Source organism: the organism of the source record quoted next, unplaced genomic scaffold, assembly GCF_019419815.1.
Source record: "Pyrus x bretschneideri cultivar Hongxiangsu unplaced genomic scaffold, Pyrus_bretschneideri_v1 Contig2, whole genome shotgun sequence".
NCBI classification, from domain to species: domain Eukaryota; kingdom Viridiplantae; phylum Streptophyta; class Magnoliopsida; order Rosales; family Rosaceae; genus Pyrus; species Pyrus x bretschneideri.
In genome coordinates, this window is record NW_025999501.1 from 3,960,921 (window position 1) to 3,988,792 (window position 27,872).

Genomic DNA, 27,872 nt, shown 5'->3' on the forward strand with positions numbered 1-27,872 from the left:
ATCTCACGCTATCGAAATAAATTTCAGGACAAGCTATCACAGTAACTGTTGCCCCCAAAATGTCAATTTTGTTAATTCTTATTAGTGAAGAGGATTTTCCAGTTTTACTTTGTTTCATGCAGATTAATTTGCCTGTATTCAAATCTAAGTTGAATCATTTCTATTTTAAACAATTGATGTCGGGAGAGGGGGATCAGCATGCTTTTACCAACTTTGAGTTACATGTCCCTTGAAAATCAATAATTGAATTGTCTCTCTAAGGAAGAAATGCCATAGAGACGTACTGTCGGGCAGAGCAAGGATACTGCTGAACTCTTTACAAGTCCTTTAAAATGGAAGAGGATTTGGTCAAATCTCTCCCATCAAAGGTCCATGATCAAGTGATTTGGACCATTGAAATTTGATCCAACGGCTATATTTATTATAATTTTTAGAGGTCCTCTTGTTTGTAGCTGTTGGATTAAATTTCAACAGCCCGTATCACTTAATCCTAGGTCTTTGATGGGAGAGATCCAGACCGGATCCTCTTCCCCTTAAAATTTAGAAATTGAATTGTCTTCTTTTTTTAATTATTTTTTTTATACAATGATATTGCAGGCATGGGATCTGGGCTACGTCACACACCATAATTTGGCATCAAACTAGAATCGAATTTAAATCCTTCTACTTACAAGTATAGAAAAATATTATTAAACTATAAGGCTAGAGAAATTTATAATTGAATCATTAGCGTTGCATTATAGTCACAATTTTGTGAGTATGACCCATGAGTATATAAAAAAAACAAATGATTACTGAATATTCATGTGTGACCTATGAGTATAGAAAAATGATTACTGAATTTTCGTGTGTGACCTAATAAGTATAAAAAAAATGATTACTGAATTTTCGTGTATGACCTATGAGGCTATGAGTATAAAAAAAAAAAAAATGATTTTCGAGTAAAACACGAATTTACATATTTTTGAAAAAGCTATGTATTATTGTCGGCTGAATTTTATTGGTTTGTTTGGGCGTACCCACCCTCATTTACCCAAAAAAGGGAAAAGAGAAAACAGAAAGCTCTTGTCCTTCTTGAGCTTCTCTGGTAGCATGATCATCTCCTACCTCCTCTTCGTCATCAACTCTTAAGACTGTCGCGCATTCAGATCCTTAGAAATTTGAGCATGGTGGAGAGGAACTATAATTATCAACTTGAGGTTGCGAGTTAGCAAAATTCGATTTGTGAAATCGTCCATTTCACAGTGTCTTTTTGAAGAAACTAGTTGGGACTTCCCTCAACCAGCTTGCCGGCAGGAAGAAAACTCACGGCTTTCGACATCTTACAATACACAACTCTGGTGTGTGCAAGGTACCTTCAAGCTCTCCTGTTGTGAAAACATAGATCTGCTTGTATAACCTTCTTTTTTTCTTTTCCTTTTTCCCCTTTTGGTCAACTGCTTGTGTTATTCGTTTTGAATTGAAATCTTCATGGCGGAGATCCTCTTGCTTTCTTATCTTTAATTTTCTTTTTAATATATTCCGATTAAAACTAAGATCTGAAGTCTTTTTTTCATATTTTTTTTTTTTTTAGTATAATATTCATTAAAGATTGAAATATGTACAAAAAGATGCCGGGTCTCAATAAAAATTTTGTCAGGAAAAAGACTGTACCGTACCGTACCAAGGGAAAAAGACTGTACCACCTCAATAAAAATTTTGTCAGGAAAAAAGACTGTACCGTACCGTACCAAGGGAAAAAGACTGTACCACCTCAATAAAAATTTTGTCAGGTAAAAAGACTGTACCGAAGGAAGGGAAAAAGACTGTACCGTATTAAAATTAATTACTAGTATTATGATCTAATGGTATTCTTCTTCATTTGTACGTGAGATGTCTTAAATTCGAATTTGAATCACATTATTGCTAGCCCATTGTGAAGCTTATCCCACTCCCTAGTGTAGATGATATAGTTTGTACGTGAGATGTCTTAAATTCGATTTTCACCAAATTCGAATTTGAATCACATTATTGCTAGCCCATTATAAGGCTTATCCACTCCCTAGTGTAGATGATATAATTTTTTCAAAAAAAAAAAAAAAAAAAAAAAAAAAACCTTAGATATTTAGGCTAAGAAATTAAAAAACCGAGCATCTAGATCAAAATACCTCCTAAATTATTTGGTGGTTCAGAGTCCTAAATGAGCTCCTCCCCAAAACTTAGAGAGGATTTGAAAAATTACATCTCGAATCAGACCTTCATTCCTAATACAAGTAAGCATACTAGAGCCAAGTTAGACCAAAATTAGACTATTATTATGTTTATCATTTCCTACATATTTCCAAAATTAGACCTGTAATATCATTTGCATCTCAGTGTAAAATCAGATATGTTTGGTACCTGGAAAATATATTCTCAATTTGCATTCCAATTTGTATATAATAACTCTTCTTCATGCATTCACTCCTGCAGATAGACTCTATTAAATAGTTGCAATGAGCACCGAGCAACAGAATGCTTCTTCGTCCTCTTACCGATGCACATATGATGCTTTCTTGAGTTTCAGAGGCACAGATACACGCAAGGGCTTTACAGATCACCTCTACAAGACTTTGGAGTTGGCAGGAATCCACACTTTTAGAGACGATGATGAAATTGAGAGAGGAGCCAACATTGAACAGGAGCTACAGACAGCAATACAAGAGTCACGAGTTTCAGTCATTGTTTTCTCCAAGGACTACGCCTCTTCCAGGTGGTGCCTGAATGAACTTGCTATCATCATGGAACGTAAAAGAACAGATGGACACATGATTGTGCCAGTTTTCTATGATGTGGAACCATCAGATGTCAGGAAGCAGATGGGCAGTTTTGCAGAATCATTTACTAGACATGAAAAGCGATTCAAGGACGAGATGGACAAGGTGGAAGAGTGGAGGCAAGCTCTTAGAGATGTTGCAGACTTGGGAGGGATGGTTTTAAGAGACCGGTAATTTTTCATTCTCTCCTATATTCAGTCAAGTAGATCAGATGCTAGTCTCAAGCTTGTGAAAATTTTAGCTTTTTGTTTTTTTGAAAAAAAATAAATAAATAAAAAATAACTTGCTTGTGTTTTTTCTTTTGGTCTGAAAAGAAAGAACGTATTGTGCCTCATATATTTTGATATCAATAACATATAGGTACGAGTCGCAGTTTATCCAAGATATTGTTGAAATGATTGGAAATAAACTGGACTACATGACGAATAGGAGATTAAGAGTTGATCCCCATGTGATTGGACGAGGTTACTATGTGGAAAGCCTAAACATGTGGCTGGAAGATGGATCAAATGACGTTGGAGTAGCTGTCATCCATGGAATGGGTGGAATAGGCAAGACCACCATTGCTAAAATTGCTTATAACCAGAACTTCTCTAAATTTCAAGCTAGCAGCTTTCTTTCAGATATTAGGGAAACTTCCAAACAAGCCAATGGTTTTGTTCACTTGCAAAGGAACCTTCTTTCAGATATCCAAAAGAGGAAAATGGAAAAAATATACAGCCTTGATGAAGGTATAGTAAAGATCAAACGGGTTGTATGTTGCAAAAGAGTTCTTATTGTTCTTGATGATGTGGAGAACTTGGAACAGTTCAATGCAATTCTTGGAATGCGAGACTGGTTCCATCCTGGAAGTAAAATTATAATAACAACTAGGCATGAACATTTGTTAAAGGCTCATGAAGTTGTAAGGTTTAAGGTTGAAGGATTGCATGAGTATGAATCACTTAAGATTTTCAGTTGGCATGCCTTTGGACAACCCCATCCTCAAGAAGGTTACATGGAGCTTTCAAGACCCATAGTAGAACATTGTGGAGGGGTTCCATTAGCTCTTCAAGTTCTGGGATCTTCTCTATATGGAAAAACAATTGATTTTTGGAAAAATGCATTACACAACTTAGACTTGATTTCTGAGGGGAAAATTCGAAAGATTCTTGGCATAAGTTTTGATTCTTTACAAGATCATGATAAACGTTTATTCCTACATATAGCTTGTTTCTTCGTGGGAAAGGACAAGGATTTTACAACTACAATCCTTGACGAATGTGATTTTTCCACAGAGGTTGGACTTCAACATCTGGTTGACAGATGTCTTGTGGAAATTAATGTCCACAACAAGTTAATGATGCATCAATTACTTCAAGACATGGGAAGGGCAATAATTCGTGAAGAATCACCTGAGGACCCTGGAAGACGCAGTAGACTGTGGCATAAAGATGCATTTAACGTTTTGACAAAATTAACGGTAGGAAACATGATCTTTATCTGTATATATTTGCAATGGTATTCTGCATGTGACTAGTAACTTATCCAATGCTCTTATTTGTTAGCAGGGTACGAGAACTATCAAGGGCCTCATGCTCAACTTTCCCTTAACAGAGTCATCTCCGGTATTAAAAACGAAGGCATTTGCAGAGATGCTCAATCTTGAACTACTTCTGCTTGATAATGTAAAGTTGAGTGGAAGCTATGAAGATTTTCCAAAAAATTTAATATGGCTATCTTGGCTAGGATTCTCTTTAAAATCAATACCAGCCAATTTTTGTTTGGAAAATCTAGTTGTTCTTGACTTACGGAAGAGCAGTCTGCAACATATTTGGAAAGGAACCAGGGTATGTTCTAATCTCTCTCTCTCTCTCTCTCTCTCTCTCTCTCTCAAAATACACACAATTAAAAATAATTTTCTAGTGAAATTTAACTGTGTATTCATTGCAACTAATGACTTCTCTTTGACACAGTTTCTTACAAGATTGAAAATTCTTAATCTCAGTCATTCGCATGGCCTTAGGACAACATCTGACTTGTCCGGACTCCCTAACCTTGAGAAACTAATTCTTAAGGATTGCATTAATTTGATTGATGTTGATGAATCCATTGGAAACTTGGGGAAGCTTATTTTCTTGAATCTAAAAGACTGCAAAAGTCTTAAGAAGCTTCCAAAAAGAATGAACATGTTGAGCTCTCTTGAGGAACTTATTCTTACTGGTTGCTCAAAGCTTGTTCTTCATGACGGTGCCATGGTGGATCATTTACATTCTACATCTAGGGATATGAATAAACTTAGACTATTATCAATTATATCATGGACACCAATCAGGTATTGGTGGATGTCGGCATGGCCGGGAAAGACTCTTCAATTAACGAGTTTCTCTCTGGCAAGTTTACCCCGTTTTTTGGGAAGCTTAAGTTTGTCTTACTGCAACGTGTCAGAGGTGCCCAATGATCTGTGTACACTATCTTCGTTGAAGCATTTGAATCTAATTGGTAATCCAATTTTGTGCCTACCACAACAAATAAAGAGTCTTATTGTGCTCGAGACTCTTTTGTTAGATAATTGCACAAACCTCGAAATTCTTCCAGAGCTCCCACCAAGGTTGAAGAGGTTAGAAGCAAAATATTGTACATCGTTGAAAAGATTAACAAATTTACCAAACTTATTCAGATCATTGGAATCACTTTTTTGGGGTTGTGAGCATTTAGTTGAAGTTGAAAGCTTGTTGAATATAAAACCGCTGAGAAGCGCTGACATAGAAATGACAAGATATATGGGCCTGTTCAATTTGAAATCCATAGCAAGCACTGATGTCGAAATGATCAACTATTTGACCGGTACAACCAGGATGGCTCCTGTCCAGGTCTTTCTCTATCTCCTCTCTCATGTATGGTTGTTCTAATTATTATATCTATGAACTAGTTGGGCCTAACTGTTTGAATACTTGAATTTGAATCGTACATTCTTGATGAAACAGGTACTCTATGAATGTGGCATATATAGCATTTTCTTTCATGGAAGCAAGACTCCAGATGGATTTAGCTTCACAACAAGATACAGATCTGTGCTGTCAGTTATTGCACCTTCACATCCTAATCCAAAAATCCGAGGCTTGAATTCATGTGTTTTATATGCAAGAGAACCAGGCTTGGTTATTGATGACTATCTTGTTAGTGCTATGCATTTGATTAAGGTCAGTAATCAGACCAAGGGTCTTATGTGGACGTATTCTCCAGTCACAGTAGGTTTTCCAACTGAGAAAGAAGATATGCTATGGCTAAGCCATTTTCGATTTGGAAACAATGAATTGGAGTATGGGGACGAAATACGTGTTTCGGTGGAGATGCATGATTTTCAGATAAAGGAGTTCGGAATCCAGCTTGTGTACGAGCAGGAAAGGTCTCCTTGTAGCCAGAATAATGTTGTTGCTGGAGATGTGTCAATGTCAACATCAGAGTACCAAATGTGGACAGGAAAATACTTTCTCAGTAATCATAGGCACCGTACTCATCAGGCTCAATTCCGAATGAGACAGGAGAATCCAGCACATAATGAATTTTCATTTGGGCCAGAGCATCAGGTTCATAACTTATTCAAGGCCCAAGGACCATTAGAAAATATTGTGAGAGGATGTCTAGCAGATTCCCTATCTGCTTCTCGCCACCTGTTTTGGCGAAAATGAAGAGAAACATTCTCAATTCTTTGTCCAACATCAGTCATTTTCCTTGGTGAGTACCGTCTTTTTGTATGTTGTTGTTCTCTCGTTCTGAATATATACTCGTGGCTTTGTTGGATTTGTTGCTTTTTGCTTATTGTCATAAAGACCAATCAAGGAAACAAAACCGGAACATTCCTCATGAGTTTGCAGATGAAGTTTTAAAACCCCTATAGAGCAAAACCAATCTGAGCGTAACAGCAGAGGGGCAACACATGTTTCTGAAAATATAACAGTTAGTTCCCCCCCAAAGCCTACTCCTTACAAACGAATCTTGGTACCTGCATTGCCTAAACTATTGTTTTAGCTACCATGTTGACAGAAGCAATAACCGTAAACGGACTGTAACAGTTGAGAAATATTCAAGTACCTAAAAAGAGCCAGCTATGTTAGAATAATTATGCTGGACTTGAGTCGTATTTCTCATCTGTTATGGCTTGGTCCTTTTATAGCTGGTATTGGTGCACAAACTCCCTTTTTCTATATTTTCAGGGAATGTCTGCAAAACTTAAATCCTATAGTTCTTTTTCTGCCCTTTTCTACTATAGTACTACTCCTTCAGACAATAATCCTAGTGGCCCAAAATTATATATTCCAACTTTAAATCCCAATTAAGGTGCTATAATTGGTTTTTTTATGTTTATGCTCACTAGAAACCTCATTGATCTACAACGAACAAACAACTACCGTATAGATAGTTGGTGCCTGTAGTATGTCTGGTGGTCTAGATCATGCTTTCTTAATTTTTGCACCACTTACAGCTGGTGCGAGGGACCTCTGCGCATTAACCATGTGCCAGTCTGGGTCCATTTAGTGCGCGTTAACTATGGGCACGACCTAACGAGGGACCTGAGGTATTCAAGAACCCTTACCGAGTACCAGAAAATGTTAATTTTGTAAGTCATAATGTATTACTGTAAACTTTTCTTACAACCCAAATCCATTCATATTAGCAACCTTTTCTTATTCTTTTATGCCTTCAGTTTTGAAATCCCGCAATCAACAAATTATTAAAAACGTGTACATGACACTAATTTCATAAGGATTGCAAAAGCAATCAGATTCGAAAAAACTAAAACAGACAAAAAACGCACAAATAACTTCAAAATGACAAAATCTAGAATAAACTGAAATAACTAAAATCCTAAATTAATCCATAAGCCTAAATCATGACTGCCACCGTGAATTGAAGTTGTGTCATGACAGAACCGATCGCATTCAAGTGATAATAGCCCGTAGAAACAATCAGCGAATCTGTAAAAGATTTGTTCACCACAAAAAACTTATTATTTTACCGTGGCCAAAATAAAAAAGAAGGAGAGTAGAGGACAGTGTGAGATCTTAAGAATTTATTGTCAAAGAAGAAAATTTATTTTCCACTCCGTTTCATTTATTTTTGTTTTTATGTAATTTTACTTGAGCATCGTATGCAGGGTTAATGTCACATCCCGGTCCGGGACGGATCATTTTCTAGGCCCACTCCACCACCGTAGCACGATATTGTCCGCTTTGGGTTTACCATTCCCTCACGGTTTTGTTTGTGGGAACTCATGAGCAACTTCCCAGTGGGTCACCCATCATGGGATTGCTCTAGCCCCTCTTCTCGCTTGACATCGGAGTTCCTACAGAACCCGAAGCCAGTGAGCTCCCAAAATGCCTCGTGCTAGGTAGGGATGAGAATATACATTTAATATACATTTAAGGATCACTCCCCTGCCCGAAGTGGGATGTCACAATCCACCCCCCTTAGGGGCCCGACGTCCTTGTCGGCACACACGCGGCCAGGGTTAGGCTCTGATACCAAATTGTCACATCCCGGCCCAAGACGAATCACTTCCCGTACCCGCTCCACCACCGTAGCACGATATTGTCAGCTTTGGGCTTACCATTCCCTCACGGTTTTGTTTTTGGGAACTCACGAGCAACTTCCCATTGGGTCACACATCATGGGATTGCTCTAGCCCCCTTCTCGCTTAACTTCGGAGTTCCTACGGAACCCGAAGCCAGTGAGCTCCCAAAAGGCCTCGTGCTAAGTAGATATGAGAATATACATTTAAGGATCACTCCCCTGAGCGATGTGGGATGTCAAAGTTAATTTTTGCACCGACTCGAAATCCAGGACGTAACAAAATGGTGTCAAAACATATGTATTAGACAACCTTGGACAACCTGTGGTGTCATTTGAATATTAGCTTTAAAGGAACCAGAGCCTGGCTACTTAGAACTTTGTATTTTAGTGGAATGTTGATTGATTTATGGAATAAGAAGTACAAGATAGTATGCTAATAAACTTGTACAAAGATACCCACAATTTTCTTGGGAGTTTATGTGTGTTCGACTAAGTACTAGATATGAACACACGTAATCAGCCGCTTAAGATTTCGAAATCAACTTGTCAAATTACATGAATCCTAACTCTACATACAACCATGAATTGACTTGGAAATTAGAGTCTGATCAAAGGTGAAGAATCTGGACTTGTCAAGTAATTCAGTGTTTAAAGTAAATCTCGAGGATGAGACTTATTTTAAGAATGATGAATTGTGAGATCCTAAGAATTTATTATCAAAAAAGAGAGATTTATTTTTCACCCCATTTCATTTATTTTTGTTTTATTTAATTTTACTTGTGTATCGGGCACGGATTATTTTTTCCACCGAGTTCGGGTCCAGGCGTGACAAGGACTCAAACAAATGTTCCTTTCATTCTCAAATTTTAAGTTATATTCACTGTGACAACAAACAAGAAAGGATGAGAGAATATGACTCAAGGTAATGTTCATTTCATGCTCAATTTGTGCACTTTTCTTTTAAACCAGTCATGGTCGTCCAATTAGCAGCTGCAAAGTAATAGCTTTACATCCAATTTAACAAAACAAAATTATCTTTTTGCCCTTATGCAGTTGCCATGTGTTGTCTGCATGACCAAAATGGTTGAAAAATTGGATGAAGATTTTCAAAATCCAACTCCCGGGGAAAATTGGCTATTTATAAAAGTCCAGGATAAATCAACTAAAATTAAAGTTCAAGGAGAAATTTTTCCAACAATGGAGTTTACAATTTTCTTTTTCTTGATTCGTGTAGGTTAAACGCTTTTAATTAACATTACTTGAGTTATAAGCACCTTACAAAATTTGCAATTTTTTTTCGTAGTAGTATAAACTAGAAAATATGCCTGCCTTTTGCTGCGAGACTTGAATGCATCAGCCTTAACTACATGAATAAGACACATTTAACCTGAATGAACAAAGGGATAGATGAGTGAATGGGGTCGGTAAGATAAACAACTTGGTTTTTATATACTTTCAACAAGGCTGATATGAAAAGACATTGTACAATTAACAGAATGAAGCTGAATGTTCTTGTTTACAAAAGATGTGGTTGCCAAAAAAAAAAAAAAAAAAGCTCTATTTCCATAAGAAACAGCATCAACATGCAGTTCACACACATTGGTTATTCTAATGTCCATTTAATTGTAGGGTAGACATGAATCATTTTGAGAGAAAGAGACAAATTGTTGACGATGGTAAGTCTTAATGAATCATATTGAAACGGCAGCAGCCTTAGAATAAGCTTCTTCGTCCTCTTACCGGTGCACATATGATGCATTCTTGAGTTTCAGAGGCGCAGATACACGCAAGGGCTTTACAGATCACCTCTACAGTGCTTTGGAGTTGGCAGGAATCCACACTTTTAGAGATGATGATGATGAAATTGAGAGAGGAACAAACATTGAATGGGGGCTACAGACAGCAATACAAGAGTCACGAGTATCAGTCATAGTTTTCTCCAAGGACTACGCCTCTTCCAGGTGGTGCCTGAATGAACTTGCTATCATCATGGAACGTAAAAGAAGAGATGGACACATGGTTATCCCGGTTTTCTATGATGTGGAACCATCAGATGTCAGGAAGGCAGTTTTGCAGAATCATTTACTAGACATGAAGAGCGCTTCAAGGACGAGATAGACAAGGTGGAGGAGTGGAGACGAGCTCTTAGAAATGTTGCAGACCTGGGAGGGATGGTTTTAGGAGAACGGTAATTTTTCATTCCCTCCTATATTCAGTCAAGTAAATCAGATGCTAGTCCCAAGCTTGTGAAAGTTTTAGCTTTTCTTTAAAAAATAAAAATAAAAAATAAATAACTTGCTCATGTTTTTTCTTTTGGTCTGAAAAGAAATAACTTATTGTGCCTCATATTTTTTTATATCAATAACATATAGGTACAAGTCACAGTTTATCCAAGATATTGTCGAAGCGATTGGAAATAAACTGGACTACATGAGGAATAGGAGATTAAGAGTTGATCCCTATTTGATTGGAAGAGGTTATTATGTGGAAAGCCTAAACATGTGGCTGGAAGATGGATCAAATGATATTGGAGTAGCTGTCATCCATGGAATGGGTGGAATAGGCAAGACCACCATTGCTAAAATTGCTTATAACCAAAACTTCTCTAAATTTCAAGCTAGCAGCTTTCTTTCAGATATTAGGGAAACTTCCAAACAAGCCAATGGTTTTGTTCACTTGCAAAGGAACCTTCTTTCAGATATCCAAAAGAGGAAAATGGAAAAAATATACAGCCTTGATGAAGGAATAAAAAAGATCGAACGGGTTGTATGTTGCAAAAGAGTTCTTATTGTTCTTGATGATGTGGAGAACTCAGAACAGTTCAATGAAATTCTTGGAATGCGAGACCGGTTCCATCCTGGAAGTAAAATTATCATAACAACTAGACATCAACATTTGTTAAAGGCTCATGAAGTTTGTGTAAGGTTTAAGGTTGAAGGATTGCTTGTGCATCAATCACTTAAGCTTTTCAGTTTGCATGCCTTCAAACAACCCCATCCTCAAGAAGGTTACATGGAGCATTCAAGACACCTAGTAAAATGTTGTGGAGGGGTTCCATTAGCTCTTCAAGTTCTGGGATCTTCTCTATTTGGAAAAACAGCAAATGTACGGGAAAATGTAGTACGCAAGTTAAAGGAAAATGCAGTACCCACCTTAGACGTAAAATTCAAAAGATTCTATGCATAAGTTTTGATTCTTTACAAGATCATGATAAACGTTTATTCCTCCATATAGCCTGTTTCTTCATAGGAAAACACAAGGATTTTGCAACAGAAGTTGGACTTCAACAGCTAGTTGATAGATGCCTTGAGGAAATTAATGCCCGCAACAAGTTAACCATGCATCAGTTGCTTGAAAACATGGAAAGGGCAATAATTCGTGACGAATCACCTGAGGACCCTGGAAAACGCACTAGACTGTGGCATAAAAAAGAAGCAAGCGACGTTTTGAGAAATTTAACGGTAAGAAACATGATCTTTAACTGTATTTATTTGCATTGGTGTTCTACATGTGACTAGTAACTTATCCAATGCTCTTAGTTGGTGGCAGGGTACGAGAAGTATTAAGGGCCTCATGCTCCACTGTCCCTCAACATTTGAAACAAAGTCATTTACAAAGATGCTCAATCTTGAACTACTTCTGCTTGATAATGTAAAGTTAAGTGGAAGCTATGAAGATTTTCCAAAAAAATTAATATGGTTGTATTGGCGAGGATTCTCTTTAAAATCAATACCAGCTAATTTTTGTATGGAAAATCTAGTTGTTCTTGACTTACGGAACAGCAGCCTGCAACATGTTTGGAACGGAACCAAGGTATCATCTAATCTCTCTCTCTCTCTCTCTCTCTCTCAAAACATGCAAACAAATATAAATTTGAGTGAAATTAAACAGTGTATTCATAGCAACTAATGACTTCTATTTTATACAGATTCGTACAAGATTGAAATTCTTAATCTCAGTCATTCACACGACCTTAGGACAACATCTGACTTGTCCGGACTCCCTAACCTTGAGAAACTAATTCTTAAGGATTGCATTAATTTGGTTGATGTTGATGAATCCATTGGAAACTTGGGGAAACTCTTTTTCTTGAATCTAAAAGACTGCAAAAGTTTTATGAAGCTTCCAAAAAGAATGAACATGTTGAGGTCTCTTGAGGAACTTATTCTTACTGGTTACTCAAAGCTTGGTCCTCATGACAGTGCCACGGTTATTGATTTACACGCTACATCTAGGGATATGAATAAACTTAGACTGTTATCAACTTTATCATCGACACCTATCAGGTATTGGTGGATGTGGGCATGGCCGAGAAAGACTCTTCAATCAACCAGTTTCTCACTGGCAAGTTTACCACGTTTTTTGGGAAGCTTAACTTTGTCTTACTGCAACGTGTCAGAGGTTCTGAATTGTCACATCCCGGTTCGGGTGGGACCACTTCCCGGGCCCGCTCCACCACCGAAGCACGATATTGTCCGCTTTGGGCCCCGACCACGCCCTCACAGTTTTGTTTCTGGGAACTCACACAAGAATTTCCCGATGGGTCACGCATCCTGGAAATGCTCTCGCGCGCTACTCGCTTAACTTCGGAGTTCCCATGGAACCCGAAACCAGTGAGCTCCCAAAAGGCCATGTGCTAAGTAGGGATGGGAATATACATTTAAGGATCACTTCCCTGGACGATGTGGGATGTTACATGAATGATCTATGTACACTATCTTCGTTGAAGTATTTGAATCTAATTGCTAACCCAATTTTGTGCCTACCACAAAAAATGAAGAGTCTTATTATGCTCGAGACTCTTTTGTTAGATAATTGCACAAACCTCGAAATGCTTCCAGAGCTCCCACCAAGGTTGAAGAGGTTAGAAGCAAAATATTGTACATCGTTGAAAAAATTAACAAATTTACGAAACTTGTTCAGATCCTTGGAATCACTTTTTTGGGGTTGTGAGCATTTAGTTGAAGTTGAAAGCTTGTTGAATATAAAACCGCTAAGAAGCGCTGACATAGAAATGACAAGATATATGGGCCTGTTCAATTGAAATCCATAGCAAGCACTGATGTCGAAATGATCAACTACTTGACCGGTACAACCAGGAAGGCTCCTGTCCAAGTCTTTCTCTGTCTCCTCTCGCATGTATGGTTGTTGTAATTATTATATCTATGAACTAGTTGGGCCTAACTGTTTGAATAGTTAATTTTGAATTTTAGATTCTTGATGAAACAGGTACTCTGTGAATGTGGCATATACAGCATTTTCTTTCATGAAAGCAAGATTCCAGATGGATTTTGCTTCACAACAATATATAGATATGTGTTATCTGTTATTGTACCTTCACATCCTATTCTCAAAATCCGAGGCTTGAATTCATGTGTGTTATATGCAAGAGAACCAGGCTTGGAATATCGTCTTACTGTTCAGCATTTGATTAAAGTCAGTAATCAGACCAAGGGTCTTATGTGGACCTATTCCCCATTCACAGTAGGTTTGCCTACTGAGAAGGAAGATATGTTATGGCTTAAGCCATTTTGGATTTGGAAACAACGAATTGGAGTATGGGGACATATTACGTGTTTCAGTGGAGATGCATAATTTTGTCCGGATAAAGGAATTCGGAATCCAGCTTGTGTACGAGCCGGAAAGACCTTCTAGCCAGAATAATGTTGTTGCTGGAGATGTGTCACTGTCAGCATCAGAGTACCAAATGTGGACAGGAAAATACTTTCTCAGTAATCATGGGCACCGTACTCATCAAGCTCAATTCCGAAAGAGACAGGAGAATCCAGCACACATTGAATTTTCATTTGGGCCAGAGCGTCTATTTCATAAATTATTTAAGGTCCGAGAACCATTGGAAACTATTGTGAAACTTAGAGCACCTCCAGCAGATTCCCTATCTGCTTTTCCTCACCCATTTTGGCTAAAATAAAGAGAAACCTCCTCGGTTCTTTATTCAGCATCATTCATTTATGGTTGGAAGGAAGGATCAGCATCAGTTTTCTTGGTGAGTATCGTCCCTTTATTCTTTCTTGTTATCTCTTTCTCAATGTATACTCGTGGCTTTGTTGGATTTGTTGCTCTTTGCTTATTGTGTTTGATTTGTTAATTGAATGGAATATATTAAACAAAAAGAGGGGAAAGCTCTATGAACTCAGAACAACAAGGTCATAAGACCAATCAAGGAAACAAAACCGGAACAGTCCTCATGAGTTAGCAGAAGAGGTTTGAAAAACCCTATAGAGCAAAACCAACTTGAGCGTAACAGCAGTGGGACTTCGGGGGTGTATTCAATTAGGATTCTTAGAGAGTTTCAAGGAATTTAAATCTATAGAATTTGAGATAGTTTGAGAGAAAAAAAAAATGAATTCTCAGAGATTTTGAGTGAATTAATTATAACTTCCAGAGAATTCACATGAATTGTGAAAGAATTCTATATATGGGGTTAGAGAATTGCAGAGAATTTGATCAACAATTTCCTTCTCATTATGAGCCAAAATTTTCATCCTACTAATACAAATCACAATACCAAGTTCACATGCAATGTTTTCAACTAGCTATCAAAGTGAAAAAGAAACCCAATCGATTAATGTCAAAATAAACTAACTATCAAAGTTTTTGAAAAAAAGCCCAACAATTTTATATAAACATAACTACTCAAAGCAAAAAGATTTATCCAGCGTTCAACCATGTTGATATCCAATTGTCCTTAAAAGCTTAAGTTGATTGGAAACAAATGCAACAATGCATGAAGAATAACAGACCGACAACAAGTCTATACAGATATACAACCTTGACCCAATTTGGCCCTACTTCCACATTAGTTGTCATCGTGCCATGTAATTTCATACACACATTAAGCAACTTACGTCATGTGAAGTTCGAGGTTATATCGCTGCTCCCCAGGTGTTAATATAATTGTATCCAGTTCTACTAATAGGTCGTCGAGTCAATGGACGTTCAATATGATCATCATGTATAATAACCATTAACGCATTTAGCACTTGAACTATTGCTTGTACTGCCATCAATAGTAACTTAATGGCTTTATGATATTCTTCATCTTTTCTTTCCATTTCCTCTTCAGACATGTTTTCAAACATTATATAAAGAATCACCTAAAAAAACAAAACTATATCCATTAGAACATAATAGAGAGAAAGGTAAAGAAACAAACTACTTCTCATGCAAATAACTCATTCCTCTGCAAGATATCAAAAGATAAGTAGTGGGGAAATATCAAAGTACAATACATGATTTTGCTTTCACAACACAAATCAAGCAACCAACAGTTCAACATCGTAGCTTTTAATGGTTGAGCATTCATTTAGTATAGTCTCTCTTTATTTGTTAGCCAAGGAAATACATAACGAGAAAATCAAAGCCAATTCAAACTAGTACCACACCTTGCAATATCAAGTGCAAGTTTTACAGCTATGAAACTCTTCGTACTATTTCGAAATACAGAAAAATAAGAACTCAGGAAATAACGGAAACTTTATACAAACCATGACATTAATATTCCATGTTAAGAAGACCAATGGAATGGGAAATACCTTAGGCAAATAAACAAACTACTTCTTCTATCATTTAAACCAAAGTCAACGTATTATCAAACAAATTAGATACTCCAGGATCAAATTTGAAATAACCAAACCAAAGTCAACATGTTATCAAACAAAAGTAAATACTCCAAGATGTAAACAAATCTAAAATAACCGCATTCACTCCATATTGTATTTTATCCATTCTGAGCGTTTTTCTGGTGTCATTTTCAAGAACTCTTTTTTCATTCCCAATTTTTGAACCAACGCAACTGCTTTGTAACGACTAGGAGCATTTGAATATCCTACAATTCAATTGAGAATTTGAGAGACTCTAATGAATTTATAAATTCATAGATTTTTATGGAGTTTAATTGATTTGTAGAGATTCCATTTAAAATTTTGATTCAATTCCCTCAAAATCTCATGGGAAGATGTGAGATTTGTGAATGCTTAAAATACACTACGAAATCTCTCCAATTCCCTCTAATTCCTCAACTTTCTCAAATTCTTTAAAATCAATTTCTAATTGAATACATTTGGAATATTATAAACTTCTTTAAAATCCTAATTGAATACACCTGGATTTTCAAGGATTTTAATAAACTATTTAAAATTCTAATTGAATACACCTTGAATTTTAGAGAATCATTGAAAATTCTGATTGAATACTCCTAAATTCATTAAAATAATTAAATTCTCTCAACATCCTAATTGAATACACTCTTTGTTTCCCTCCAAAGCCTACTCCTTACAAACGAATCTTGAGTTCCTGCAACGTAGTATTTGGGCTAACTTCTATTTGGACACATTTATATTAGCAAACTTTTCTAATATTATGCATTTGGATTAGAAAGTGTGACATCTCACATCGCCCAGGGGAGTGATCCTTATATGTATATTCCCATCCCTACCAAGCACGAGGCTTTTTGGGAGCTCACTGGCTTCGTGTTCCGTAGGAACTTCAAAGTTAAGCGAGAAGGGGGCTAGAACAATCCCATGATGGGTGACCCACTGGGAAGTTGCTCGTGAGTTCTCAAAAACAAAACCGTGAGGGAATGGTAAGCCCAAAGCTGACAAAATCGTGCTATGGTAGTGGAGCGGGTCCTGAAAGTGATCCGCCCCGGGCCGGGATGTGACAATTTGGTATCAGAACCTAACCCTGGTCGCATGTGTGCCGACGAGGACGTCGGGCCCCTAAGGGAGGTGGATTGTGACATCCCACATCACCCAGGGGAGTGATCCTTATATGTATATTCTCATCCCTACCTAACACGAGGCTTTTTGGGAGCTCACTGGCTTCGACAAGTTAAGCGAAAAGAAGGCTAGAGCAATCCCATGATGGGTGACCCACTGGGAAGTTGCTCGTGAGTTCCCAAAAACAAAACCGTGAGGGAATGGTAAGCCCAAAGCGGACATTATCGTGCTATGGAGTGGAGCGGGTCCAAGAAGTTATCCTCACTGGGTCGGAATGTGACAGAAAGCGCACGATCAATAAGATATTGAAAACGTGTACTTCCTAATACATTATATAAAATTAATAATTAGCTAAATTCATAAGAAAATACGTTATAGAAAACTCATATGGATCCCACATAATATGTAAATTAATAATTTCCTGATAGATTATGCTTATGATTCGACAATGAGACCTTCCTAAAATTTGACTCAATCATTGTTTGATTTTTCTTGAGATTGATACCTTGGATCTTATCAATCACCGATTTGAGAACTTCTTTTCGGAAAATGGGCTCCATAGTAGAACTATGTACAATCTATTTTTCAAAAAAATAAGTGGATTACTTGGTTTAACAATAAAATTGTTAGTTCATAAAATGAGAAACTAAATTATTAACATATTAATTTATCAATTATTTAATATTTTGCTAAATTAATAAATTTTTTGCGGTCTCAAGGCTGTTAATTTATAAAGGTCTAATTGTAGAGGGTCAGTATAAGCCTATAAGGTGATTCTAAACCAACGTATCAGTTTTAGGAAATAATATTGAGGAGATGCTAAGGGTTGTAACTTGAGATGAAAGGGTATATCCTTCATAGTTTTTTGGGAAATTGGCCATTATCCTATAATTTCAAAAGTGCTTGGCCGAAATGGAAATATAGACACGAACAACAATATATAAAGCATATTGGTAAGATGAAATGTCTAAATTACCCATTTTTATAATGAGGAGCTTTAGTTTTTTTTTTTAAAATGCACATCCGAAAATATCCAATTTTTTGGGGTCCTGGAATCCTCCCCCCACTCCCCCCTCCCCCCCCCCCCCCCCCCTTTACATGCCACAGTCAGATTTTCCTTTCCCTGTTGAGTCAAGTCCTCAACATTCAACGTAGAAATGATATGAATTTCCACCATTATTGTGTTTTGAGGTTTTGAGCATCTCCCTTTCATACAATGGGAATGCATTTACTATGATATCCCAAATCAATCATGCACTACTATGCTTGGTTAAATTACAGAAATGTCCCTGCATGGCATGCATGATTGACTTGAGATACTGTCAGAATGTCATCTTTGTTGTAGGTAAGTTTTTCTCCTCTAAACATTTGTTCACCAAGGAATTTACATGGGAAATGAAACTCTAAGAAAAGAAATTTAAAAATGAGAAAGTGATCCACCTAATCACGTGTGTCGGTATGCCAATGAACAAAAATTTTAAATGTCACAATACAAGCTACTGTAATTTGTTAACTGCATTTGATTTCATATTGTTTTAAGTTACAAGCAGTGAACTCGGGGAACAAAAATGGAATGATAACCTTTGTCAGATCCTATTCTAAAACAAATTTCCAACACTCTGAATCTTGCAGCTTTTAGCTGCTCTGTGTATGACCAATTAGTAGAGACAAAATTGGAAGAGATCATCCTGTAATTTCTAGTTAAACAAATCAAGGGCAAACAATTTTACGCCGCCCTTACCTAGTTTACCCTTCCTTAATGTCAACCTCTTGTCTTACAAAATTTGTATAAGCCTAACCTGCGCGCGCTATAAATTCCTAATTCTAATCTTGGGACAATGTAAAAGGAGTGCAGCGGGAAGAAATATCTATCCCAGCAACCTCCATGGCATCACAGAACACTCGGGCACATGACTTTTTTGAAACTACAAGACAATAAGATGTAAAACATTTCAGAGCTATGTGGCAGTTATTGCACAGAGGGGAAACAAAAGCACAAGGCTCTCTAAGCAAACAATAACAGAGAAGAATCGTCGTATACATAATTGTTTTCTACCAATAGCGAATGACATAGCAGACAACTAGAAGAGAGTAATGATTCTCAATATATAATGTAGCAAAAGAAATTAAACTCCCTCCTAAAATGTGCTCTCCTAAAAACCTACACTCACAAACTACGCTCCCCTATAAGCTATAACTCCTCATAATAGAACTTCTTGTTAGAGATATAGTCACCCAACCCAAAACTGACCCGAGATTAGCACAAACAAAGTTCAATAGCAGAGAAATTCAAATACAACAAAGCCAAAATAGGTCAAGTTTGCCTATAAAAAAGTTGAACACCCCCATAATTAGCACTCTCCTAGATCCAAACTTCCTCATAAACTTAGAAGTCTACAAACTAAGTGGCGGTACCAGATTGAAAATATCCAATTTTGCAGCAAATACACAATGCAAGGATGGTCAAAAGCAGAATGGATAACAAATAGTAATACATCAAATGAGTACACCCAAGCAAAGTGTAGCAACAAATAAGCACAAGTAAGTGAACCAACTCCCCACAAAGGATGTATGTGATATAAATGAACTCCCCAGAAATGATGCTTTTTATACAAACATACTCCCTTAGAAACTAAGACCACGGCTTGAAACAAGCACGAAGTTTGTTGGATGTCATTTTATCCCCAACTGTGTATTCCCTGATCATGTTTTTAGATGTCATTTTAGAATGCAACGAAGTTTGTTCGACAAAATCATGAGTGTTATTTGCAACCATGATCAATACATTGTGCAAAAAAAGGATGCTTTTCATGTTCTAGGTTTTCTTCCTGAGCAAAAAATTACTGTTGCATTACGGATGCTTGCATATGGAGCATTTGCAGATCAAGTAGATGAGATAACGAGGATGGGAAAATCAACTATTTTGGAGTCCCTGATGCGGTTTTGCTCTGCAATCGAAGCCATCTATACGAACGAGTACCTCCAGAAATCGATGCCTATGAATCTACGAAGGCGACTGAGGAAGGGTGAGATGCGAGGCTTCCCTCGTATGATTGGAAGCATCGACTGCATGCACTGGACTTGGAAAAACTGTCTAAGTGTGTGGCAATGAGCGTATGGCAATAGAAAAAGAGCTGGAAGCGGTGACTTCATTTGATACATGGATTTGGCATGCATTTTTTGGTGCACCAGGAGCTCAGAATGACATAAATGTCATTGCCCAATCTCCGGTGTTCGATGAATTGCTACAAGGACAAGCACCCAGAGTCACATATTCAGTCAATGGCCATACATACAAACAACTATACTACCTTGTAGACGACATTTACCCAAGGTAGACAATGTTTGTCAAAACAGTCCCACATCCACAAAGTGAAAAAGAAAAACACTTTGCAACATGTCAAGAGAGGTGTAGGAAGGATGTGGAATGTTGTTTTGGTATCTTGCAAGCTTGTTGGGCGATTGTCAAGTCAGCTGCAGGAATGTTTGATGTCGAGACACTTCGATCCATCATGATGACGTGTATCATTCTCCATAACATGACTGTGGAAGATGAGTATGATTATAATGCCGTCAACGAATACGAGCCGGATACAATGAACAACTCAAGAACACGTATCTATTGTGCTCATGACGGCACCGAAGATCCCATGCAACACGAGCCATTGGAACGGGATAGACGTTACAATCAATTGATCGCTGAGCGGTACACTTCATTGCAAGAGCCATACTAGCACTGTACCTGTTAAAGTGACTTGATTTAGCACCAATGAGGATTGCAACAAGGTTAAGATAATTAAAAGGATCTTGTGGTGGAACAATAAATTTCTTAGTTTATTTAGTCTGTTTTTTTAAGTTTATTTGATGAGTTTATGTAATTTTATTTAGTGTGTTTTTTTTAAGCTTATTTGATGAGTTTATGTAATTTTATTATAATAATAACACGTGACATGACGTGATTAGTTAAAATTCCTATCCGAAATTAAAACAATTTTTTTATTTATTATTTTATAAAAAACTTAATAATATTTTAAATGAGCTGGATACCAATGCATTTTGTAGTGGTGAAAATGCATTCGATCTATTAATATTCATCGAGTGGATTAAATAAGTTGGATGCTGACGCATTATTTTAGAAGTCGAGTTGCTCTCATATAACACAAACCGCCCATTTCTTTTGGCCTTTTGCCCGTGTGGGCCAAAACCTTGACCAATTTCCAATGTTTAATTTCCGTGTGGACCACAAACATACCACCACTTTTTCTTCTTTTTCTTTTTCTTTTTCTATCTTTTTTCCTTTTCTTTTTCCCCATCTTTTCCTCACCCTCGTTTACCAAAAAGAAAAAGAAAAGAGAAAACAAAAGATTCGTCCTTCTTCTTCAGCTGCTCTGGTAGCATCTCCCACCTCCTCTTCTTCATCAACTCTTAAGACCAACGCCCATTCAGATCCTTGAAAATTTAAGCATGGTGGAGAGGAACTATAGTTATCAACTTAAGGTTGTGAGTGAGCAAAATTTGATTTGTCAAATCGTCCATTTCACATTGTCTTTTTGAAGAAACTAGTTGGGACTTTCATCCAACGTTTTTCGGCATTTTACAATACACAACTCTGGTGTGTGCGAGGTACCTCCAAGCTCCCCTCTTGTGAAAACATAGATCTGCTTGTATTATTAGCTTTCAATTGAAATCTTCATGGCCGATGAATCAAATGCATTGACTTTGGATCCTCTTGCTTTCTTATCTTTATTTTTCTTTTTAATATTTTCCTATTAAAACTAAGATCTAAAGTCTTTAAATTCATGGAAATTATTTTGTAAGACTTCAAATTTTTTTTTTCTTTTCAGAAACGTGAACTAAATCCATTTCATGAAAAAAGATCTAGTCCTTTTCGTTTTTTTCTTCTTAAAATAAATATGAGTCATTATATTAATAATTAATTTATTAAAAATTGATAGAATATATATTTTTGTATAAAGTTTTAATATGAATTTCTTTTGGGATTACCCATAATGTGTTGTTAGCTTTTTACATATCAAATTTATGATAATATAAATGTACCTATAGTTTTCTTTGTATTTAAATAAAAATTACATAACGTACCAAAACTAATTTGTACACAAATTTGAATTACATAGCATACCAATAAAGTACCAAATTATGACACATTACATTTAGTAAATAAAAGCATTGATATATATCTATATGTAATATCGTTTAGAATTTTAAAGTACGTTGGTACTTTTAAAATATCACGTTTGATTTTTTTTTTTTTCCTTTTTTTTGCACCCACAGTTTAACTTTTTTTTTTTTTGTTAAACAATTCAACTTTTTTTGTTTTTATAGAACTTTTATTGTTTTTTATTCTTTTAAAATATATTCAAATAAAAAGATATAAATTAACAATATATTGAAATAAAAACTTAGATATTTGGTCTAAGAAATTAAAAAACCGAGCATCTAGATCAAAACACCTCCTAAATTACTTGGTGGTTAAGAGTCCTAAATGAGCTCCTCCCTAAGACTTAGAGGGGATTTGAAAAGTTCCATCTCGTATCAAACCTTCATTCCTAATACAAGTAAGCATACTAGAGTCAAGTTACATGTACATGTCTAACAAAAGTATAGTCCATTTCTACCACACAAAAAAAAAAAAAAAAAAAAAGAAATAAAATAACCAGTAATATTCTTGCATGACAATATGACGAATTTATTCTTACTAGACACCAATTTGTTTTTTTTTTTTTCCTTTCTTCTGAGTACTACTTGAGAGTTGATACACCAACTTATAAGTTTTTGCATCAACTTTTTGAGATCCCAAATGCGTGCCAATGTTTCAATGCGTTTTCTATTCACATTTTACAACTAATAAGAATTTGCCTTGTGACTTGGTAATCAATAACTGGTGTCTCTTGTACTATTATTAGGTTTATCATTTCCTACATATTTCCCAAATTAGACCTGTAATATCATTTGCATCTCAGTGTAAAATCAGATATGTTTGGTAGCTGGAGAATATATTCTCAATTTGCATTCCAATTTGTATATAATAACTCTTCTTCATGCATTCACTGCTACAGATAGACTATTAAATATCTGCAATGCGCACCGAGCAGCAGAATGCTTCTTCGTCCTCTTACCGGTGCACATATGATGCATTCTTGAGTTTCAGAGGCACAGATACACGCAAGGGCTTTACAGATCACCTCTACAGTGCTTTGGAGTGGGCAGGAATCCACACTTTTAGGGACGATAATGAAATTGAGAGAGGAGAAAACATTGAACAGGAGCTACGGACAGCAATACAAGAGTCACGAGTATCAATCATTGTTTTCTCCAAGGACTACGCCTCTTCCAGGTGGTGCCTGAATGAACTTGCTATCATCATGGAACGTAAAAGAACAGATGGACACATGGTTATCCCAGTTTTCTATGATGTGGAACCATCAGATGTCAGGAAGCAGATGGGCAGTTTTGCAGAATCGTTTACTAAACATGAAGAGCGCTTCAAGGACAAGGTGGAGGAGTGGAAGCGAGCTCTTAGAGATGTTGCAGACTTGGGAGGGATGGTTTATGGAGAACAGTAATTTTTCATTCCCCTCTTTTATTCAGTCAAGTAGATCAGAATCTAGTATCAAGCTTGTGAAAGTTTTATCTTTTTTTTTTAATTTTTTTTGTAAATAATTAACATGCTCGTGTTTTTTTTCTTTTGGTCTGAAAAGAAAGAACTTATCGTGCCTTGTATATTTTGATATCAATAACATATAGGTACGAGTCGCAGTTTATCCAAGATATTGTTGAAGAGATTGGAAATAAGCTGGACTACATGACGAATAGGAGATTAAGAGTTGAGCCCAATGTGATTGGAAGAGATTATCATGTGAAAAGACTAAACATGTGGCTGGAAGATGGATCAAATGATGTTGGAGTATCTGTCATCTATGGAATGGGTGGAATAGGCAAGACCACCATTGCTAAAACTGTTTATAACCAGAACTCCTATAAATTTCAAGCTAGCAGCTTTCTTTCAGATATTTGGGAAACTTCCAAACAAGCCAATGGTTTTGTTCACTTGCAAAGGAAGCTTCTTTCAGATATCCAAAAGGGGAAAATGGAAAAAATATACAGCCTTGATGAAGGTATCAAACGGGCTGTACATTGCAAAAGAGTTCTTATTGTTCTTGATGATGTAGAGAACTCGGAACAGTTCAATGCAATTCTTGGAATGCAAGACTGGTTCCATCCTGGAAGTAAAATTATCATAACAACTAGACATGAACATTTGTTAAAGGCTCATGAAGTTTGTGTAAGGTTTAAGGTTGAAGGATTACATGCGCATCAATCTCTTATGCTTTTCAGTTGGCATGCCTTCGGACAACCCCATCCTCAGGAAGGTTACATGGAGCATTCAAGAACCTTAGTAAAACATTGTGGAGGGGTTCCATTAGCTCTTCAAGTTCTGGGATCTTCTCTATTTGAAAAAACAGCAAATGTATGGGAAAATGCAGTACGCAACTTAGATGTTTTAGACGTGATTACTGAGGGAAAAATTAAAAAGATTCTTTGCAAAAGTTTTGAATCTTTACAAGATCATGATAGACGTTTATTCCTCCATATAGCCTGTTTCTTCGTAGGAAAGGATAAGGATTTCGCAACTACAATCCTTGACAAATGTGATTTTGTAACAGAGGTTGGACTTCAACATCTAGTTGATAGATGCCTTGTGGAAATTGATGCCCACAGCAAGTTAACCATGCATCAATTGCTTCAAGACATGGGAAGGGCAATAATTCGTGACAAATCACCTGAGGATCCTGGAGAACGCACTATATTGTGGGATAAAGATGCAATTAACGTTTTGAGAAAATTAACTGTAAGAAACATGATCTTTATTTGCATGTATTTGCAATGGTGTTCTGCATGTGACTAGTAACTTATCCAATGCTCTTATTTGTTAGCAGGGTACGAGAACTATCAAGGGCCTCATGCTCAACTTTCCCTCAATAGAGTCATCTCCGGTATTAAATGAGGTAGGTTTCGAGACAAAGGCATTTACAGAGATGCTCAATCTTGAACTACTTCTGCTTGATAATGTAAAGTTAAGTGGAAGCTATGAAGATTTTCCAAAAAATTTAATATGGCTGTCTTGGCGAGGATTCTCTTTAAAATCAATACCAGCCAATTTTTGTATGGAAAATCTAGTTGTTCTTGACTTACGGAAGAGCAGTCTGCAACATGTTTGGAACGGAACCAAGGTATATTCTAATCTCTCTTGCTCTCTCTCTCATTACACACACAAACAAACAAAAAAAAAAAATCAGTGAAACTAAACTGTGCATTCATAGCAACTAATGACTTATATTTGATACAGCTTCTTACAAGATTGAAAATTCTTAATCTCAGTCATTCACATGGCCTTAGGACAACATCTGACTTGTCTGGACTCCTTAACCTTGAGAAACTAATTCTTAAGGACTGCATTAATTTGGTTGATGTTGATGAATCCATTGGAAACTTGGGGAAACTTGTTTTCTTGAATCTAAAAGGCTGCAAAAGTCTTGTGAAGCTTCCAAAAAGCATGAACATGATGAGGTCTCTTGAGAAACTTATTCTTACTGGTTGCTCAAAGCTTGTGCTTCATGACAGTGCCATGGTTATTTACATACACACTACATCAAGGGATATGAATAAATTTAGACTGTTGTCAACTATATCATGGACACCAATCTGGTCTTGGTGGATGTGGGCATGGCCAAGAAAGACTCTTCAATCAACCAATTTCTCACTGGCAAGTTTACCACGTTGTTTGGGAAGCTTAAGTCTGTCTTACTGCAACGTGTCAGAGGTTCCCAATGATCTGTGTACACTATCTTCATTGAAGTATTTGAATCTAATTGGTAATCCAATTTTGTGCCTACCACAAAAAATGAAGAGTCTTATTATGCTCGAGACTCTTTTGTTAGATAATTGCACAAACCTTGAAATTCTTCCAGAGCTCCCACCAAGGTTGAAGAGGTTAGAAGCAAAATATTGTACTTCATTGAAAAGATTAACAAATTTACCAAACTTGTTCAGATCATTGGAATCACTTTTTTGGGGTTGTGAGCATTTAGTTGAAGTTGAAAGCTTGTTGAATATAAAACCGGTGAGAAGCGCTGACATAGAAATGACAAGATATATGGGCCTGTTCAATTTGAAATCCATAGCAAGCACTGATGTCGAAATGATCAACTACTTGACCAGTACAACCAGGAAGGCTCCTGTCCAGGTCTTTCTCTGTCTCCTCTCTCATGTATGGTTGTTCTAATTATTATATCTATGAACTAGTTCGGCCTAACTGTTTGAATAGTTAAATTTGAATTGTAGATTCTTGATGAAACAGGTACTCTATGAATGTGGCATATATAGCATTTTCTTTCATGGAAGCAAGATTCCAGATGGATTTGGCTTCACAATAATATATAGATCTGTGCTGTCAGTTATTGTACCTTCACATCCTATTCTCAAAATCCGAGGCTTGAATTCATGTGTGTTATATGCACAAGAACCAGGCTTGGAATATCGTCTTACTGTTCAGCATTTGATTAAAGTCAGTAATCAGACCAAGGGTCTTATGTGGACCTATTCCCCACTCACAGTAGGTTTGCCTACTGAGAAGGAAGATATGTTATGGCTAAGCCATTTTCGATTTGGAAACAACGAATTGGAGTATGGGGACGAATTACGTGTTTCAGTGGAGATGCATGATTTTGTCCGGGTAAAGGAATTCGGAATCCAGCTTGTGTACGAGCCGGAAAGACCTCTTCTAGCCAGAATAATGTTGTTGCTGGAGATGTGTCACTATCAGCATCAGAGTACCAAATGTGGACAGGAAAATACTTTCTCAGTAATCATGGGCACCGTACTCATCAAGCTCAATTCCGAAAGAGACAGGAGAATCCAGAACATATTGAATTTTCATTTGGGCCAGAGCGTCTATTTCATAAATTATTCAAGGCCCGAGGACCATTCGAAACTGTTGTGAAACTTAGAGCATATCCAGCAGATTCCGCATCTGCTTCTCCTCACCCATTTTGGCTAAAATAAAGAGAAACCTCCTCAGTTCTTTATCCAGCATCATTCATTTATGGTTGGAAAGAAACATCAGCATCAGTTTTCTTGGTGAGTATCGTCCCTTTATTCTTTCTTGTTATCTATTTCTGAATATATACTCATGGCTTTGTTGGATTTGTTGCTCTTTGCTTATTGTCTTTGATTTGTTAATTGAATGAATATATTAAACAAAAGGAGGGAAAGCTCTACGAACTCAGAACAACAAGGTCATAAGACCAATCAAGGAAACAACCGGAACAGTCCTCATGAGTTAGCAGATGATGTTTGAAAACCCCTATAGAGCAAAACCAACTTCAGCGTAACAGCAGTGGGACAACATGTATTTCTGAAAATCCTGCAATTAGTTTCCCTCCAAAGCCTACTCCTTACAAACGAATCTTGAGTTCCTGCGACGTAGTATTTGGGGTAACTTCTATTTGGACACATTTATATGAGCAAACTTTTCTTATTCTATTATTATGCATTCGGATTAGAAAGCGCGCGATCAATAAGATATTGAAAACGTGTATTTCCTGATACATTATATAAAATTAATAATTCGCTAAATTCATAAGATAATACATTATAGAAAATTCATATAGATCCTGAATAATATGTGAATTAATAATTTCCTGATACATTGTGCTTATGATTCGACAATGAGGCCTTCTTAAAATATGACTCAATGATTGTT

The 27,872-nt window shown here is 36.7% G+C and overlaps 3 protein-coding genes across 7 annotated transcripts; all 3 read left to right on the plus strand.

Annotated features, from left to right (window-relative positions):
- Window positions 1-1,002: 1,002 nt before the first annotated feature.
- On the plus strand, window positions 1,003-6,644 carry LOC103962254 (disease resistance protein RPV1). Of its 4 annotated transcripts, none has more exons than XM_048583102.1 (6): window positions 1,003-1,351; window positions 2,452-2,965; window positions 3,156-4,257; window positions 4,343-4,624; window positions 4,751-5,647; window positions 5,762-6,644. In XM_048583102.1, exons 2-6 carry the CDS (start codon window positions 2,475-2,477, stop codon window positions 6,464-6,466), a joined length of 3,477 nt encoding a protein of 1,158 aa, XP_048439059.1. In that variant the 5' UTR covers window positions 1,003-1,351; window positions 2,452-2,474; the 3' UTR covers window positions 6,467-6,644. The 4 variants fall into 4 exon arrangements, with proteins under 4 accessions (XP_048439059.1, XP_048439060.1, XP_048439062.1 ...); XM_048583103.1 differs by having other exon boundaries at window positions 1,003-1,340; XM_048583105.1 differs by having other exon boundaries at window positions 1,004-1,351; window positions 4,346-4,624.
- A 3,340-nt stretch (window positions 6,645-9,984) lies between these two features.
- Window positions 9,985-10,466, plus strand: LOC125476690 (TMV resistance protein N-like). Its single transcript, XM_048583027.1, has 2 exons — window positions 9,985-10,024; window positions 10,123-10,466. The coding sequence occupies exons 1-2, from the start codon at window positions 9,985-9,987 to the stop codon at window positions 10,464-10,466; spliced, it is 384 nt and encodes a 127-aa protein (XP_048438984.1).
- Window positions 10,467-21,408: 10,942 nt separating this feature from the next.
- LOC125476708 (disease resistance protein RPV1-like) lies at window positions 21,409-27,811 on the plus strand. 2 transcript variants are annotated; one of them, XM_048583107.1, is made up of 7 exons: window positions 21,409-21,712; window positions 23,259-23,669; window positions 23,855-24,959; window positions 25,045-25,341; window positions 25,458-26,354; window positions 26,469-27,247; window positions 27,374-27,811. In XM_048583107.1, exons 2-6 carry the CDS (start codon window positions 23,473-23,475, stop codon window positions 27,108-27,110), a joined length of 3,138 nt encoding a protein of 1,045 aa, XP_048439064.1. In that variant the 5' UTR covers window positions 21,409-21,712; window positions 23,259-23,472; the 3' UTR covers window positions 27,111-27,247; window positions 27,374-27,811. The 2 variants fall into 2 exon arrangements, with proteins under 2 accessions (XP_048439064.1, XP_048439063.1); XM_048583106.1 differs by having other exon boundaries at window positions 23,167-23,669; window positions 27,374-27,809.
- The last annotated feature ends 61 nt before the right edge of the window (window positions 27,812-27,872 follow it).